The 12,081-nt window shown below is 40.7% G+C and overlaps 1 protein-coding gene across 2 annotated transcripts in view; it reads right to left on the bottom strand.

Moving 5' to 3' along the window:
* DCLK1 (doublecortin like kinase 1) overlaps nucleotides 1–12,081 on the bottom strand; it is a 474,120-nt gene that overhangs the window by 219,252 nt on the left and 242,787 nt on the right. For both annotated transcript variants that reach the window (XM_089690856.1, XM_089690855.1), the window contains exon 5: nucleotides 8,465–8,581. In XM_089690856.1, the coding sequence (XP_089546982.1) occupies nucleotides 8,465–8,581 (117 nt within the window). The remainder of the gene's footprint in view (nucleotides 1–8,464; nucleotides 8,582–12,081) is intronic.

Genomic DNA, 12,081 nt, shown 5'->3' with positions numbered 1-12,081 from the left:
TTCTGGAACACATGACAGGTCGCAGACGACTACAGGGCCATTCACAAAGCTCAGCGCTTCTTGTCCATGTGCAGTGGGCAGCCGGATGTGAAGCCGCAAACTGTCACCGCTGGGTGCCCGCAATGAAGATGCCGGCGCCAGGGAGAGAAGATGGCTGGTGAAACCAGCGGTGGTAAGACCGCTGGACTAAGGGACAGGCAAGTTTCTGTATTTTAAAAGTCAGCAGCTACAGTTTTTGTAGCCGCTGATTTTTATTTTTTTTTCCAGGTGGAACTCCGATTTAAATTTGCTAGTCCATCTAATACTCCCCTCCCCCCAGACTGACAATTCTGTTGTCCAAAAGTGTCTCTGTTGATCCTTCATCCAGAGTGTAGGGATCCTAATACAGGAGGTGTATTACTGGCCAGATCATCAGCTGAAAACAAAGAAAAAAAACGAAAACTAATTCATCCACCACATCTAAGGATTGGTAAGCTTCAGTGTATTACATTTTTGGTGTTAGGTTTATTACTGTTTTGAGTAGCCTATTAGACCAGTCTGCAAACCTGCAATTTTTAGGCCTCTTCACACCTGTCTCCTGAGTTGCATTAGTGTGTGGTGTCTTTGTTAAGGCAGCATTTATTTTGAATAGGATAATAATGAACCACAATGGACAAGACAGGACGGGAACCTTCTTTTTGTGCAAAGCTGCTCGTCAAAATGAGCATATGATATACAGTAGCTGTTATGGCTAGCAAAACGACTGACTGCATGTGTGCTATCTCTGATCTGAATCTGTTGAAGGAGTACTTCACCTGAAGTTGGTCAAAGCAATCCCACTACAAGGCAAACAAACAGCTATATCTAGTTCCTTAGAAAACAACAATGGTAGAATGATCCAGCGCACTATCCCCTTGCATTTCCGAAAGTGAATTCTAAGGGCCCACTATATGGCCGTGCTGCATCCACCAGAATGAACTGCTGCACATTCAACCAGCAGCATCTGAACATCATGGGCACTTTATGCCGAGATGACAACCAACACGATAGGCAGTACAGCCAATCAGGTCATTTTATGACATATTCTTTCAGCAGAGATAGGAATTGCTTATGCTTCCCACCCTGGTAGCTAGTTATTGCACTACTACATGTATGCTGCCATGTTGGTGACAGAAAAATGGAAAATGATATCAAATACTTACTGTAATTTGTCTTTCCTGGCGCCAATCCATAGCAGCATAGTAAACCTATGCAGTTCCTTCCTACAGATGTACAGGGAATGGGCTATTGTGGGGGCATCAACTCTTTATAGCTTTGCACTGGTGTTTTGGGTGGAAATAGGTGGGGCTACTGCATCACATGCATGCTGCCATGTTGGCGCAAGGAAAATGGAAAATTGTGTCAAATACTTAATGTAATTTGTCTTTCCTGACACCAATCCATGGCAGCATACTCAACCCACCCAGTTCCTTCATAGAGATGTACAGGGAATGGGCTGTTGTGGGGGCATCAACTCTTTATACTGTAGCTTTGCACTTTTTTTTGGGTGGAAATAGGTGGGGCTACTAGATCACATGTATGCTGCCATGTTGGCGCAAGGAAAATGGAAAATTGTGTAAAATACTTACCGTAATTTTTCATTCCTGGCACCAATCCATGGCACTATACTAAACCCACCCAGTTCCTTCCTAGAGATGTACAGGGAATGGGCCGTTGTGGGGGCATCAACTCTTTATAGCTTTGCATTTGTCCTTTGGGTAGGAGTAGGCGGGGCTATGTATGCTGCCATGTTGGCACCAGGAAAACTTCTTGCGCTCTTTGCTCTGCTGAATGTTAGCACTATTCCCAGTTCTCTGTTGTTATTTGAATAGGGGGTGTTCTGTAGTCCTAATATACTTCCTGTCCTAGGGTGAAAACACTTATTTTTATAGATAAAGTACACTCAAGGGACAATGCTTCTTTTTTATAGATAAAGTACACTGAGTGAGTGTTGCCACTCTAGGACAGGAAGTGTGTTATTGGCAGGATCACCAAGTGAAAATAATGGAAAAAAGTCAGAAAATCAAAGCAGCCACCCAATCCAAGTACTAGTAAGCTGCAACATATTACATTTGTGTTCTTGGGTTTAGATACACTGGAAGGCTGAGCTTTATATATGGATTCATGCATTCTCCCAGCCAGTGCACTGACTCAAGATGCATCTGTTGATTTAACTTAGCACATCACACCATTTTCAGAAAACAAGGGTGGATTTAAAACAGATGATAGCTGTTATTATATTCTAGGTCACGGCCATCACTCAGCTGAATCACTCATCCATTCATTCTGTGACAGTATTGACAGGACGATCATCCCATAAAAACTAACAAAGCCAGCAGCACACAATGTGCGTAAGACAGGTACGAATGGAATGCTAAATGTAATGTTCTGTCTCTACAATAGATCCTTTGTATCCAAATGTGCTTATCAGCACAGGAACCAAATCAATGTGTTATAGAAAACAAACCAACCGACAGCCATTTATGCACTTTCTCCTTATTTTACTAAGTCCCCAGCGGTTTGGATGCTGCAGAACATTCATACCATTACAAAAAGCGTAACGTAAAACAAAAATAATATTATAACTTGGTCTATACAACAACGGGTTTTATTTAAAGTTCTAACAGTCTATTACCAAAAGAAGAAGAAGGCCACACACGGATGATGTCACTTGGTCTAAAGTGGTATTAAACTCAAAAGCAAACATTTATTATGATGCATATTGCCATTTCTTAGATGTGATGTCTGCATTAGTTTTATTTTCTAGGCTTTTTGTTTCTTTCATTTTCATCTGGTGTTACAGCCAGTATGTCTGTTGTTTTACAAAAGAACAAGCTATTCAGCGGAATGCATCAGTTAAAGACATAAGACAAACCATTTAACACTGGCAGTGGTGCTTACAATGGTCAGCTTTTATTTATTTATGTAAAACCTTTATCTCAAAAGAAAAAAACTGTTTGCTGTAACTGATTATAAAGTGTTGAGTTAGGTTTTAATTGGTTAGTGTATTTAAATCTGCTAATACATCTAAGGCTCCATGTACACGGGAAGTTTGGAAAACACTTCTGAACGATGGAAACTGACTGCTGAAAAACGTAGGTTAAAAACCATCTGTTTAGCCGTGTTTGCATACCGCATTTATGTGTGTCTGCATTTACAAGCGTTTTTTAAAGATAACATCAGAAGACCTTCCAAAATGCCCAGAATGCACTGAAAAACAGAAAAATTGTACTATTTCAGACATTTTGAGAGAAATAGAGAGAGCAGAAGCAGAGAGAGCAGTATGTGTTGAGATGACCTGTCTTTTCTGGTTGTATTCACTATGGTCCCCATCATGAGCATAATGTGGCACGTTCTACCATTTTTTCCTTCACACAAAACCTGGAAATGACTGCGCTGGTGTACTGGGTCTATTTGAATACATGGAAACGCTTTGCATGCATTTCTGATGATGAAAAAATGCTCTGAAGGGTAGAGCAAGGGAAACAAAAAGATAGACAAAGGAGAGGTTTTCATTTGTAGACTGACAATTCTGCTGTCCAAAGTGCCCCTGTGCTCCTTCATCCAGAGTTGGTGTACTCTAGTACAAGAGGTATGCTACTGGCCAGATTACCAGGTGAAAACAAAGGGACAAAAACATAAAGATGGGTACATGCTATAAAATTTTTTTTCTTCAACCCCGAGGGCTGAATGAAAAAAAACTGAGAGATCACTATACTAACACAAGCAATGTTAGTGTGGCTGGCTCACCCACTGTGCCTTTGTGTTCTGACAGGGGGATTACCTTCCACCAGAACACACTGATCAGCACTCGCAGCCATTTCCTGCCAGCGCTGATCAGATGCTGGTTAGATGCTGGTTTTCCATCCAGCCAGTTCGACAGAAGCTGGTCATAAGACCGACTTCTGCAGAACAGACAGCTGTACATATGGGCCGAAAGCTGCTTGATTCCTGCCAAACTGACCGTTTTCTGATGATTTTTGGCCCATGTGTACTGAGCCTAAAAAAGAAAACCAATGCAGCCACCATATATAATGATTGGTAAGCTGAAAAATATTATATTTTTAGTAAAAGGTTTGCTGCCACTTTAAAACCAACTTTATTCAGGCCAAACATACAGTCCCACCCACTCTCTTTGGAATCGATCTTTTTATGTTTGTACAGCGAGGGGAAAGGAAAGGCACCACTCCAGTAGTATAATGACAGAATAGGCTTTATTTGTGTTCATTAAGTTGCACCAATGCATTTCGGGGGCTACAGGGACCCCCTTCTTGATGGCTGGAATAACAGGGGATTAAATTCTGGACTGAGCTGAGGGATCAAGAAACAAACAGTTGTTGAGGACTGTGCATATTGCTTGTTCTAGCTCAGGTTTGGTAACCTCTTGAAATAAATAGTTGCTGAGGATTGTATCTATCGCTGTTCTAGCCCAAGTTTGGCAGCCTTCAGTCCAGTCCAGACTTTAGTTTGCTATTATTACAGCCCTGATGAAGGGGGATCCCTGTAGCCCCTGAAAGGTGTTGGAACATCTTGCTGGACACAATTAAAGACTATTCTGGACTGATACAGTGGTTCCTTTACCTTTCAATTTCTTTCTATGATTCCACAGAGACTGCCTCAAAAGGTCCCTGGGACTAACAGAGCTGCCTGTTGATCTCCATGTGCCTCTCATCATAAATTACCAGACACCATGCAGTTCATCACTCCTCAATTTCATTGCTCTCTGTGTCCCTGTTTGGGACGTTTATCCTTAATTCCTTTCCCTGTAGTACCGTCTTACAATAAAGGAATTGATTAGATATTTCTCTAAACGGGGATAAAGGCAGCAACAAGAGTACATTTGTTTGGTGTAGTGGGAAGATATTAGAACACCTGCCAGGTCTTGATTGCCTTCCATTTTTTTGGGGTTCAGTGACAACCACTCCCTCACATTTCTTGTCCTGGTCACCAGGTCAATTTGCTTTAAAGGGTTAGTCCCACAGCAATGTATATATCCCATCTTCTGTAACTTGTAACACTTCTGTTTAAGGGGGTACTTGTGAGCTGAACCATACACTGATGTTCATGCCTCTGCATCCGAATTCTCAAGTCTAGATATTTCTAGCCATATTATTTAAATACAGTTCCTACCACTAGGTTATTGTTGATTTATTATAAATAAAATGCATCAGGCCTGAAATGTAGACAGTTAGATGTAGATCTATTCCACACCTTCTAGTCAAGCCCAAAAATGAATGATTTTGAACCACAGTGGTACATTATACTACTACACACCTAGTGAATTAGATACCCTTACAAATTGGCATTCTTATGGCCTGGTAAATATTCCAGGAGACAACATTTCTAAAGGCTACAAACAATTCCTCACCATTATATCTCTTGTTGCAAGAAAAGCCATTCTGCACAAATGGATTTATCCAAATTCCCCCACTATCCCATTGTTTGTAGATAACCTGTCCTATGTTTTCTGAATGGCATGGGTGGAGGCCTCCCTGCATAAGGAAACACAGGTCCACAAATGTTTTAAAGCCTGGGAATCTTTCATGCTAACATTTCATATAGATACCCAAAAATCTATAGTACAATGTGTCATCCTCAATGGTATCAAACCAGACTACCAAGTGATGACCCTCCAATTAATCTTACACTTCCCACCTAAACCATGTACTATGTCCCATTAATCCAGCCCCCCCCTCCTCCTCCACAAGTACAATAATAGACCGACCGCCATCTACCCAACACACACTGCCTAATGTCTACCACTAAACCCAGTACCACCACTTCAAACTAAAATTTTATTAGCAAAAAGAATACTGTTATTTTTCAATCAGCATATTGGTCAAATGTTGAAGCCACATTGTCAACTGCATTCTCATGCCAAAAAAATGCTTCAATATAACTGAAACTCTTTTAAAGTGATTATAAAGGTTGTAATAATCGATCCTCTTTTTTTTTTGGGTACCCCCCCCACCGGCGGTCCTGACTCCTCCCCCCAGCTGAGTGCCCCAATAACAAGCCTCTTGCTTTGGGGCACTCAAACAAGCTTGCTCCCAAGCCACGCTCCTGTGAATGAACACTGTCCATTCACACACACAGCATAGCTCGGCCATGCTCCCCACCAGCTCTCTCCTCATTGGTTGATTGGCTGTAATTGACAGCAGCAGCTGTTGTGTGAGCCAAGGAGGAGAGAAAGACCCAGGAGAGCTAAAGCACTCATGCACATCGTTGGATCGGGGTTCAGGGGGTGGAGGTTCAGGTAAGTATAAGGGGGGGGCTACAGCCAGAAGGTTTGTTACCTTAATGCATTAGGGTAAAAAGTCTTCTGCCTTTAGAACCACTTAAACTTGATTCTTAATGTAAACCTGACACAAACCTGACCAATTCAGAATGAGAATATGATGAAAAGCTGCATCAGCAGATAGTAAATGAATAAATAAAGGTGGTGCTATACACCATATATAACCTATGCGTGCAATAATTAAAACAAAAAATCAAATAAACAAATCACATAAAACAAATATATAAAACAAATATGCACTATTTCTCCTTAATTCATCAGCAGATTACCTGCGGTGAAAATGGCATGTCAGATTGATCATTCAATACAGTAGTGCAGGCAGTAGAAAATATATGGAAATCCCATTTTTCTTACCTATTGGTTAATTATATAGAGTCAAATGCAAAAGGAGTCTGCCTGTATCTATGAATGTACTGATGTTTCTGACATACAGTATTCGCTGATGGTCATCTCCTGCTTATGCATTTTTCATCATATACTCAGTTTGAACTGTCCAGGTTTACTCAATATTTCACCTCATTTTAAGGCAATGATGGACATCAATGCAAAAGGCTGAAATCAAATTTCAGTGGATTTAATCTTTATGAAGGAATGGGGCAAAGATGTTTTAAAAACAGAACAAGCAATGATGCTATATCAAAGCTTTGTATGCTCCAGGGTGAACAATGGCATGCAATACAATACAATACAATACAATGATGCCATTATACAATACAACAATGCTTTCTTGGTTCAATAAATTTCACGGGGTCCATTTCCTAGTATACAAAAGGACTTGATGACAATATGAAAGTTAGCATACTGCATAAATCCTGAAGGCTTGTATTTGGATAATGAAATCAAAATAAGACTAAGCTGACCATACACAAGTAACATTTTCCATGAACATTCATATGAAAAATCTCATTAGTATATTCAATAATGCCAGCAGTGACTTGAATGTTGTTCAAAAGTACACTCATTGTACAATTGGGCTCGTCCAGAAAATTTTTCCATCCTGCGCCTTTACTTTTTTTCATCACTACAGATGAAATTGATATTTGATATGACCCCATTTACTAGCTGTAAGAAAACTGAGCAAATATTCCAAAATGCCATTTTAATGAATGAAATTTGAACTGTTTATGGCCAGGTTTAGTCTTTCAAACAAAGCCTCTGTGTTTTCTCCACCTTCTATTGGTGGAAGTAAAAATAACGGGTCAATAATGAAACTCACAGTTGAAAAGCTGTTCTTTTAAAGTCGTATTAAACCAAAAATCAAACATTTATCATATTGCAGCTTAACAATCCTTAGATGTAATGGCTGTATTAACTCCTTGGAGCCAATGGTATACAAATATGTGGCCTCTCAGCAGCTGGGCCTTGACACCAAGAGGCCGCATATTTTCGTACCCAATGTACGCTCATTCCCTGTACATTTACTAGCACCTCACAGAACGGCAAGTAGCGATCGGGAGTTTTCCTATCATATGACACATATGTCACATGACCCCAAACCCCACCTCCCTGCGTCACAAACCCCTTAAAAGGCTGGGAGGCACCAAGGGATTCAGTTTCTTTTTTAGGCTTTCTTTCCCTAATTTTTATTTGGTGATCCATCCACAAAGTCGGTTGTTTTTTAAAAGAAGAATCTCTCTTTCAGATGTAGCAGTTACAGGGATTAGATAAATCATTTACCACTAAGGGGTGCTTACAATAATCAGCTTTTATGTATTTATATAAAACCTTTATTCTAAAAGGAAAAAAAAAAGTTTGCTGTAACTGCTTATAAAATGTGAGCTGGAGTTCAGCTTCATCTAACACTCGCCTCCCCCAGACTGCCAATGCTGCTGTCCAAAAGTGCCCCCTGTGCTCCTTCATCCAGAATGGAGGCACTGTAATACAGCAGGTGTATTACTGGGCAGATCGCAAGAAGAAAAAAGTATAAACAAAGAAAACCAATGCAGCCACCACATCTAAGGATTGGCAATCTGCAATATTTTACATTTTTGCTTTACAATAGAAACCAGAGGGCATAATGAGGAAGTGAAAGTTTTTATCTTACAATAGAATTATCCACAAGCAAAACATTAAAATACCGATCTAAGTTCTTGTGCCGATACCAATGCCTATATATACATGTTTCCACAGCCATGTTTTGGCACCTACCTGAACTAGTTGATGCCGGGGACTTGCTGCGCCTGGATGGTCCCGGGCTCTTGGTTGTACTCCGACGTGGTATATTCGGAAGTTTAGTGTATGAAGTAGATTTAACAACCCGACATTCTGAAAGAGAAAGCTATAAATTAGAATCAAATCTACTAATCTACTGCTACATCACCAATACAGTGGGCTTATTGTAAGGCCTGGTGTGGACCCATATGTTTTTTGGTGCTTTTTGCAGAAATGCATAACAGTCCATTTAATATGGTATCCTGTGGGACACGTTCACATCTATGCCCTTTTCAGCTGCTGCATTTTTGGAAAGGGTCAGGGACTTTTTTAAATGTAAAATGGTGTGTTTTTGGTTCAATAGACTTCAATGGAGGTGCTGCAGAAAAGCATGTAGTGCGTTTTTGACACATTTTGCATTTTTTAATCTGCCCAACAAGTTTGCCGAAAAACCCGGCAAAACATATAAAAAAAGCGTGAAAAATGCATCAAATACATGTGTGCAAAAACGCAAAACGCACCTCAAAAAGTACTGCAGAAAAGGATCAAAAGCAAACTGCATAGGTGTGAACCAAGCCTAAAGTCAGTACACACAATCAAAAAAGCAAACAAAAAATACTGCTTTCAAAGCGATCGTGCCATAATCTAATTGTTTGCACACAGCTTTTTGTCCAAAATTATTCGAAGGGACAAGCACAAAACCTTTTTTCGTATGGTACCAGATAGTATGCTTTTCGTTTAATCAGCATAGTATTCGTCCAAAAAACATTGGAAGAGCAAGACTATGCATGCTCAGAAACAAAAGAATGCATTACAATACAATACATTACATCACTTCCGAAGTTGTACTCTGTCATACAAGAATTTTCGTAACTTTAGCCACCTCTTCATTGCATTACATGCAAAAAAAAAAAAAAACGGACAATCATTCTTCTGATATTCTCATCTTGTGTACCGGGCTTAAGACTACTGCTTATTTCCTGCATGAATCAGTCCTCTTAAATAAAATATGAATTTACTGTGCTCTCCACACAAACTCTACATGGTCCTCAATGTTGTTATGAAAAGACTTTGGAAAAGAATCTAGAATTATCAATGGTCAGTTCCGTTCATTAACATTTTTAAGAGCTTGTATTCCTATAGACATGCCCTCATTTGTTTATTGCAGATATTAATATAACGCAGCCCACTTATGCAGCACTTTATTTATTGTACATTCACATCAGTCCTTGCCCTCAAGGGGCTTATAATCTAAGGCCCCTATCTCATGCACACTCATACAAAGACAAGAGCCATTTACCCTACAGCATGTCTTTGGAGTATGGGAGGAAACCCATGCAAGCACCGGGAGAACATACAAATTCCAGGCAGATATTGGTTTGCCTGGGAAAGGAACCAGGGACCCCAAGGTTAAGGCTGAAGTGCTAACCACGAAGCCACTGTGAATCCCACTATTCTCCTAATTTGGCTTAGCTTATCTAACACCCTTAAAGTGGCATTCCATTCAAACCCTAACTAACCCTAAATCTACTCTTACCCCCATTCTAAGACTAGTCTATCTACCCTGTTAAAGGAAAGATGCCTATACTTACCTATTCTGAAGCTGCTCCACATGACCGACTTCCACTGCCTGCTTCACTGTCCAGGAGGGACAGCCAACAACAGCTGCCCATAGTAAACCTTAGTTAGGGTATGACGGGAATTCCACTTTCAAGAATATGTAAACCCAACATTTCCTATTCCTGATATGTGCCTGCTGTGCCACATACTTGTATGAAAAAGTATCCTATTCTCTTTGTATTGCTTCCTTTGTGTGAAATCCCTGGTGTTCCTGACAGTCCCACTGTTTTCCTATTAAAAAATGCCCACGTTACGCATGAGAGCACAGCATGGTCAGTGTTTTAGCTTTGCTGAGAACTCAGCCTGCTCTCCTTCAATGATCAGACCTCTGCTCAAACAACCCCCTGCACAGCCATTCAGTGGGAAGATTAGTGTACGGCTGTTTTTCCACCCTCACCTCTCTATGCAGCTGAGAATAGAAGTAATGTAATCACTTATAAAAAAAAGGTAAAACAAGATATTTATAACAATGTTTATACACTTACCAGCCACTTTATTAGGTACACCTTGCTAGTGCCAAGAGAATTTCCCCCACACCATTACACCACCAGTCTGAACCATTGATACAAGGCAGGATGGATTCATGCTTGCATGTTGTTTTTTGAGTTATTTGAGTTACTGTTGCCTTTCTATCATCTCGAACCAGTCTGCACATTCTCCTCTGACATCAACCAGGCATTTTTGTCCACACAACTGCAGCTCACTGGATATTTTCTCTTTTTTGGACCATTCTCTGTAAACTCGAGATGATTGTGCGTGAAAATCCCAGTAGATCAGCAGTTTTTGAAATACTCAGACCAGCCCATCTGGCACCAACAACCATGCCACGTTCAAAGTCACCTAAATTCCCTTTCTTCCCCATTCTGATGCTCAGTTTGAACTTCAGCAAATCGTCTTCACCACGTCTACATGCCTAAATGCATTGAGTTTCTGCCATGTGATTGGCTGATTAGCACTTTGTGTTACCAAGCAATTGAAGAGGTATACCTAATAAAATGGTCGGTGAGTGTACGTATACGCAAAATTTTGCTTTTCATTTCTATTTTAAACTGAAGGGGTTGTTTTACAAGGTGAGGGTTTACATACACTTTTTTTTTTAACAGTTGCGTTTATTGAAGATGTACAGTGGTACAGACAAACAGGGGTACATAAAACCTAATCAAGCGGTCAGTATACGACAAGGTATACAGCATACACAAATAACCTGAAGCAGAAGAGTCCTACAATTAGCATCCCGGTGAGATTCTGTGTTTTACCCAAGACATGACCTGCGCAAGGTAATCAAACAAGAACTTAGTGTGACCCAAAGGCTGGTGTTCAGCCGAGAGGGGGGGGGGAGTGAGGAGGCTGAGGGAAATAAGGTGGGGGGAGGGGTGGGAAGGGGTGGAGCAGGGGGAGAAGGGAGGAGGAAGGGGAAGGAAGAGGGCATAGGAGTAGATTAGGTGGTACAGATAGCAACACAGTGTTCAGGTGCTACAAAAATCTTCAGATAAAAAACTGGAGACACCACAACCTATACTGTGACACACAGTGCCTCCACCCACCCAGCGCAGATCTTATCACATTTTGCTGGACAGTTGTGGCTTATGTACGTACGCTTATAGAGAGGAAGAATACCATTAATTGCTGCCTTCCAAACAGAAACCATGGGTTCCATCTCAACAAAATTTCTCTTCTAGCAAAATAAGTAGAGAAGAAGACAAACAGCTTACTATGCCTAGGTGCCTCCACAAGATCAGTAAGTCCCAACAGCAGTATCAATGGTTCCATAGGAACAGACAGGTTACTAACTGAATTTACTAACTGAATTGATAGTGTCCAATACTCCAGTCCAAAAGGGACGCAGCCTTGAATATTACCAAAACATATGGTTAAACATGTCCTCAACCACAGTAGGGGCTCACCGTCGTTCTGCCAGGATAAATTGCAGCCAGTCGCCGAGGAGTAAAGTATACTCTATGCATAACTTTCAATTGTATAAAGCAACCTCTGGC

This window comes from Staurois parvus, unplaced genomic scaffold (assembly GCF_062004578.1).
Source record: "Staurois parvus isolate SC_StPar_1 unplaced genomic scaffold, SC_StPar_1.0 ptg000544l, whole genome shotgun sequence".
Classification (NCBI taxonomy): domain Eukaryota; kingdom Metazoa; phylum Chordata; class Amphibia; order Anura; family Ranidae; genus Staurois; species Staurois parvus.
Note: the sequence above shows the minus strand (reverse complement) of the source record. Positions and strands in the feature narration are given on the sequence as shown.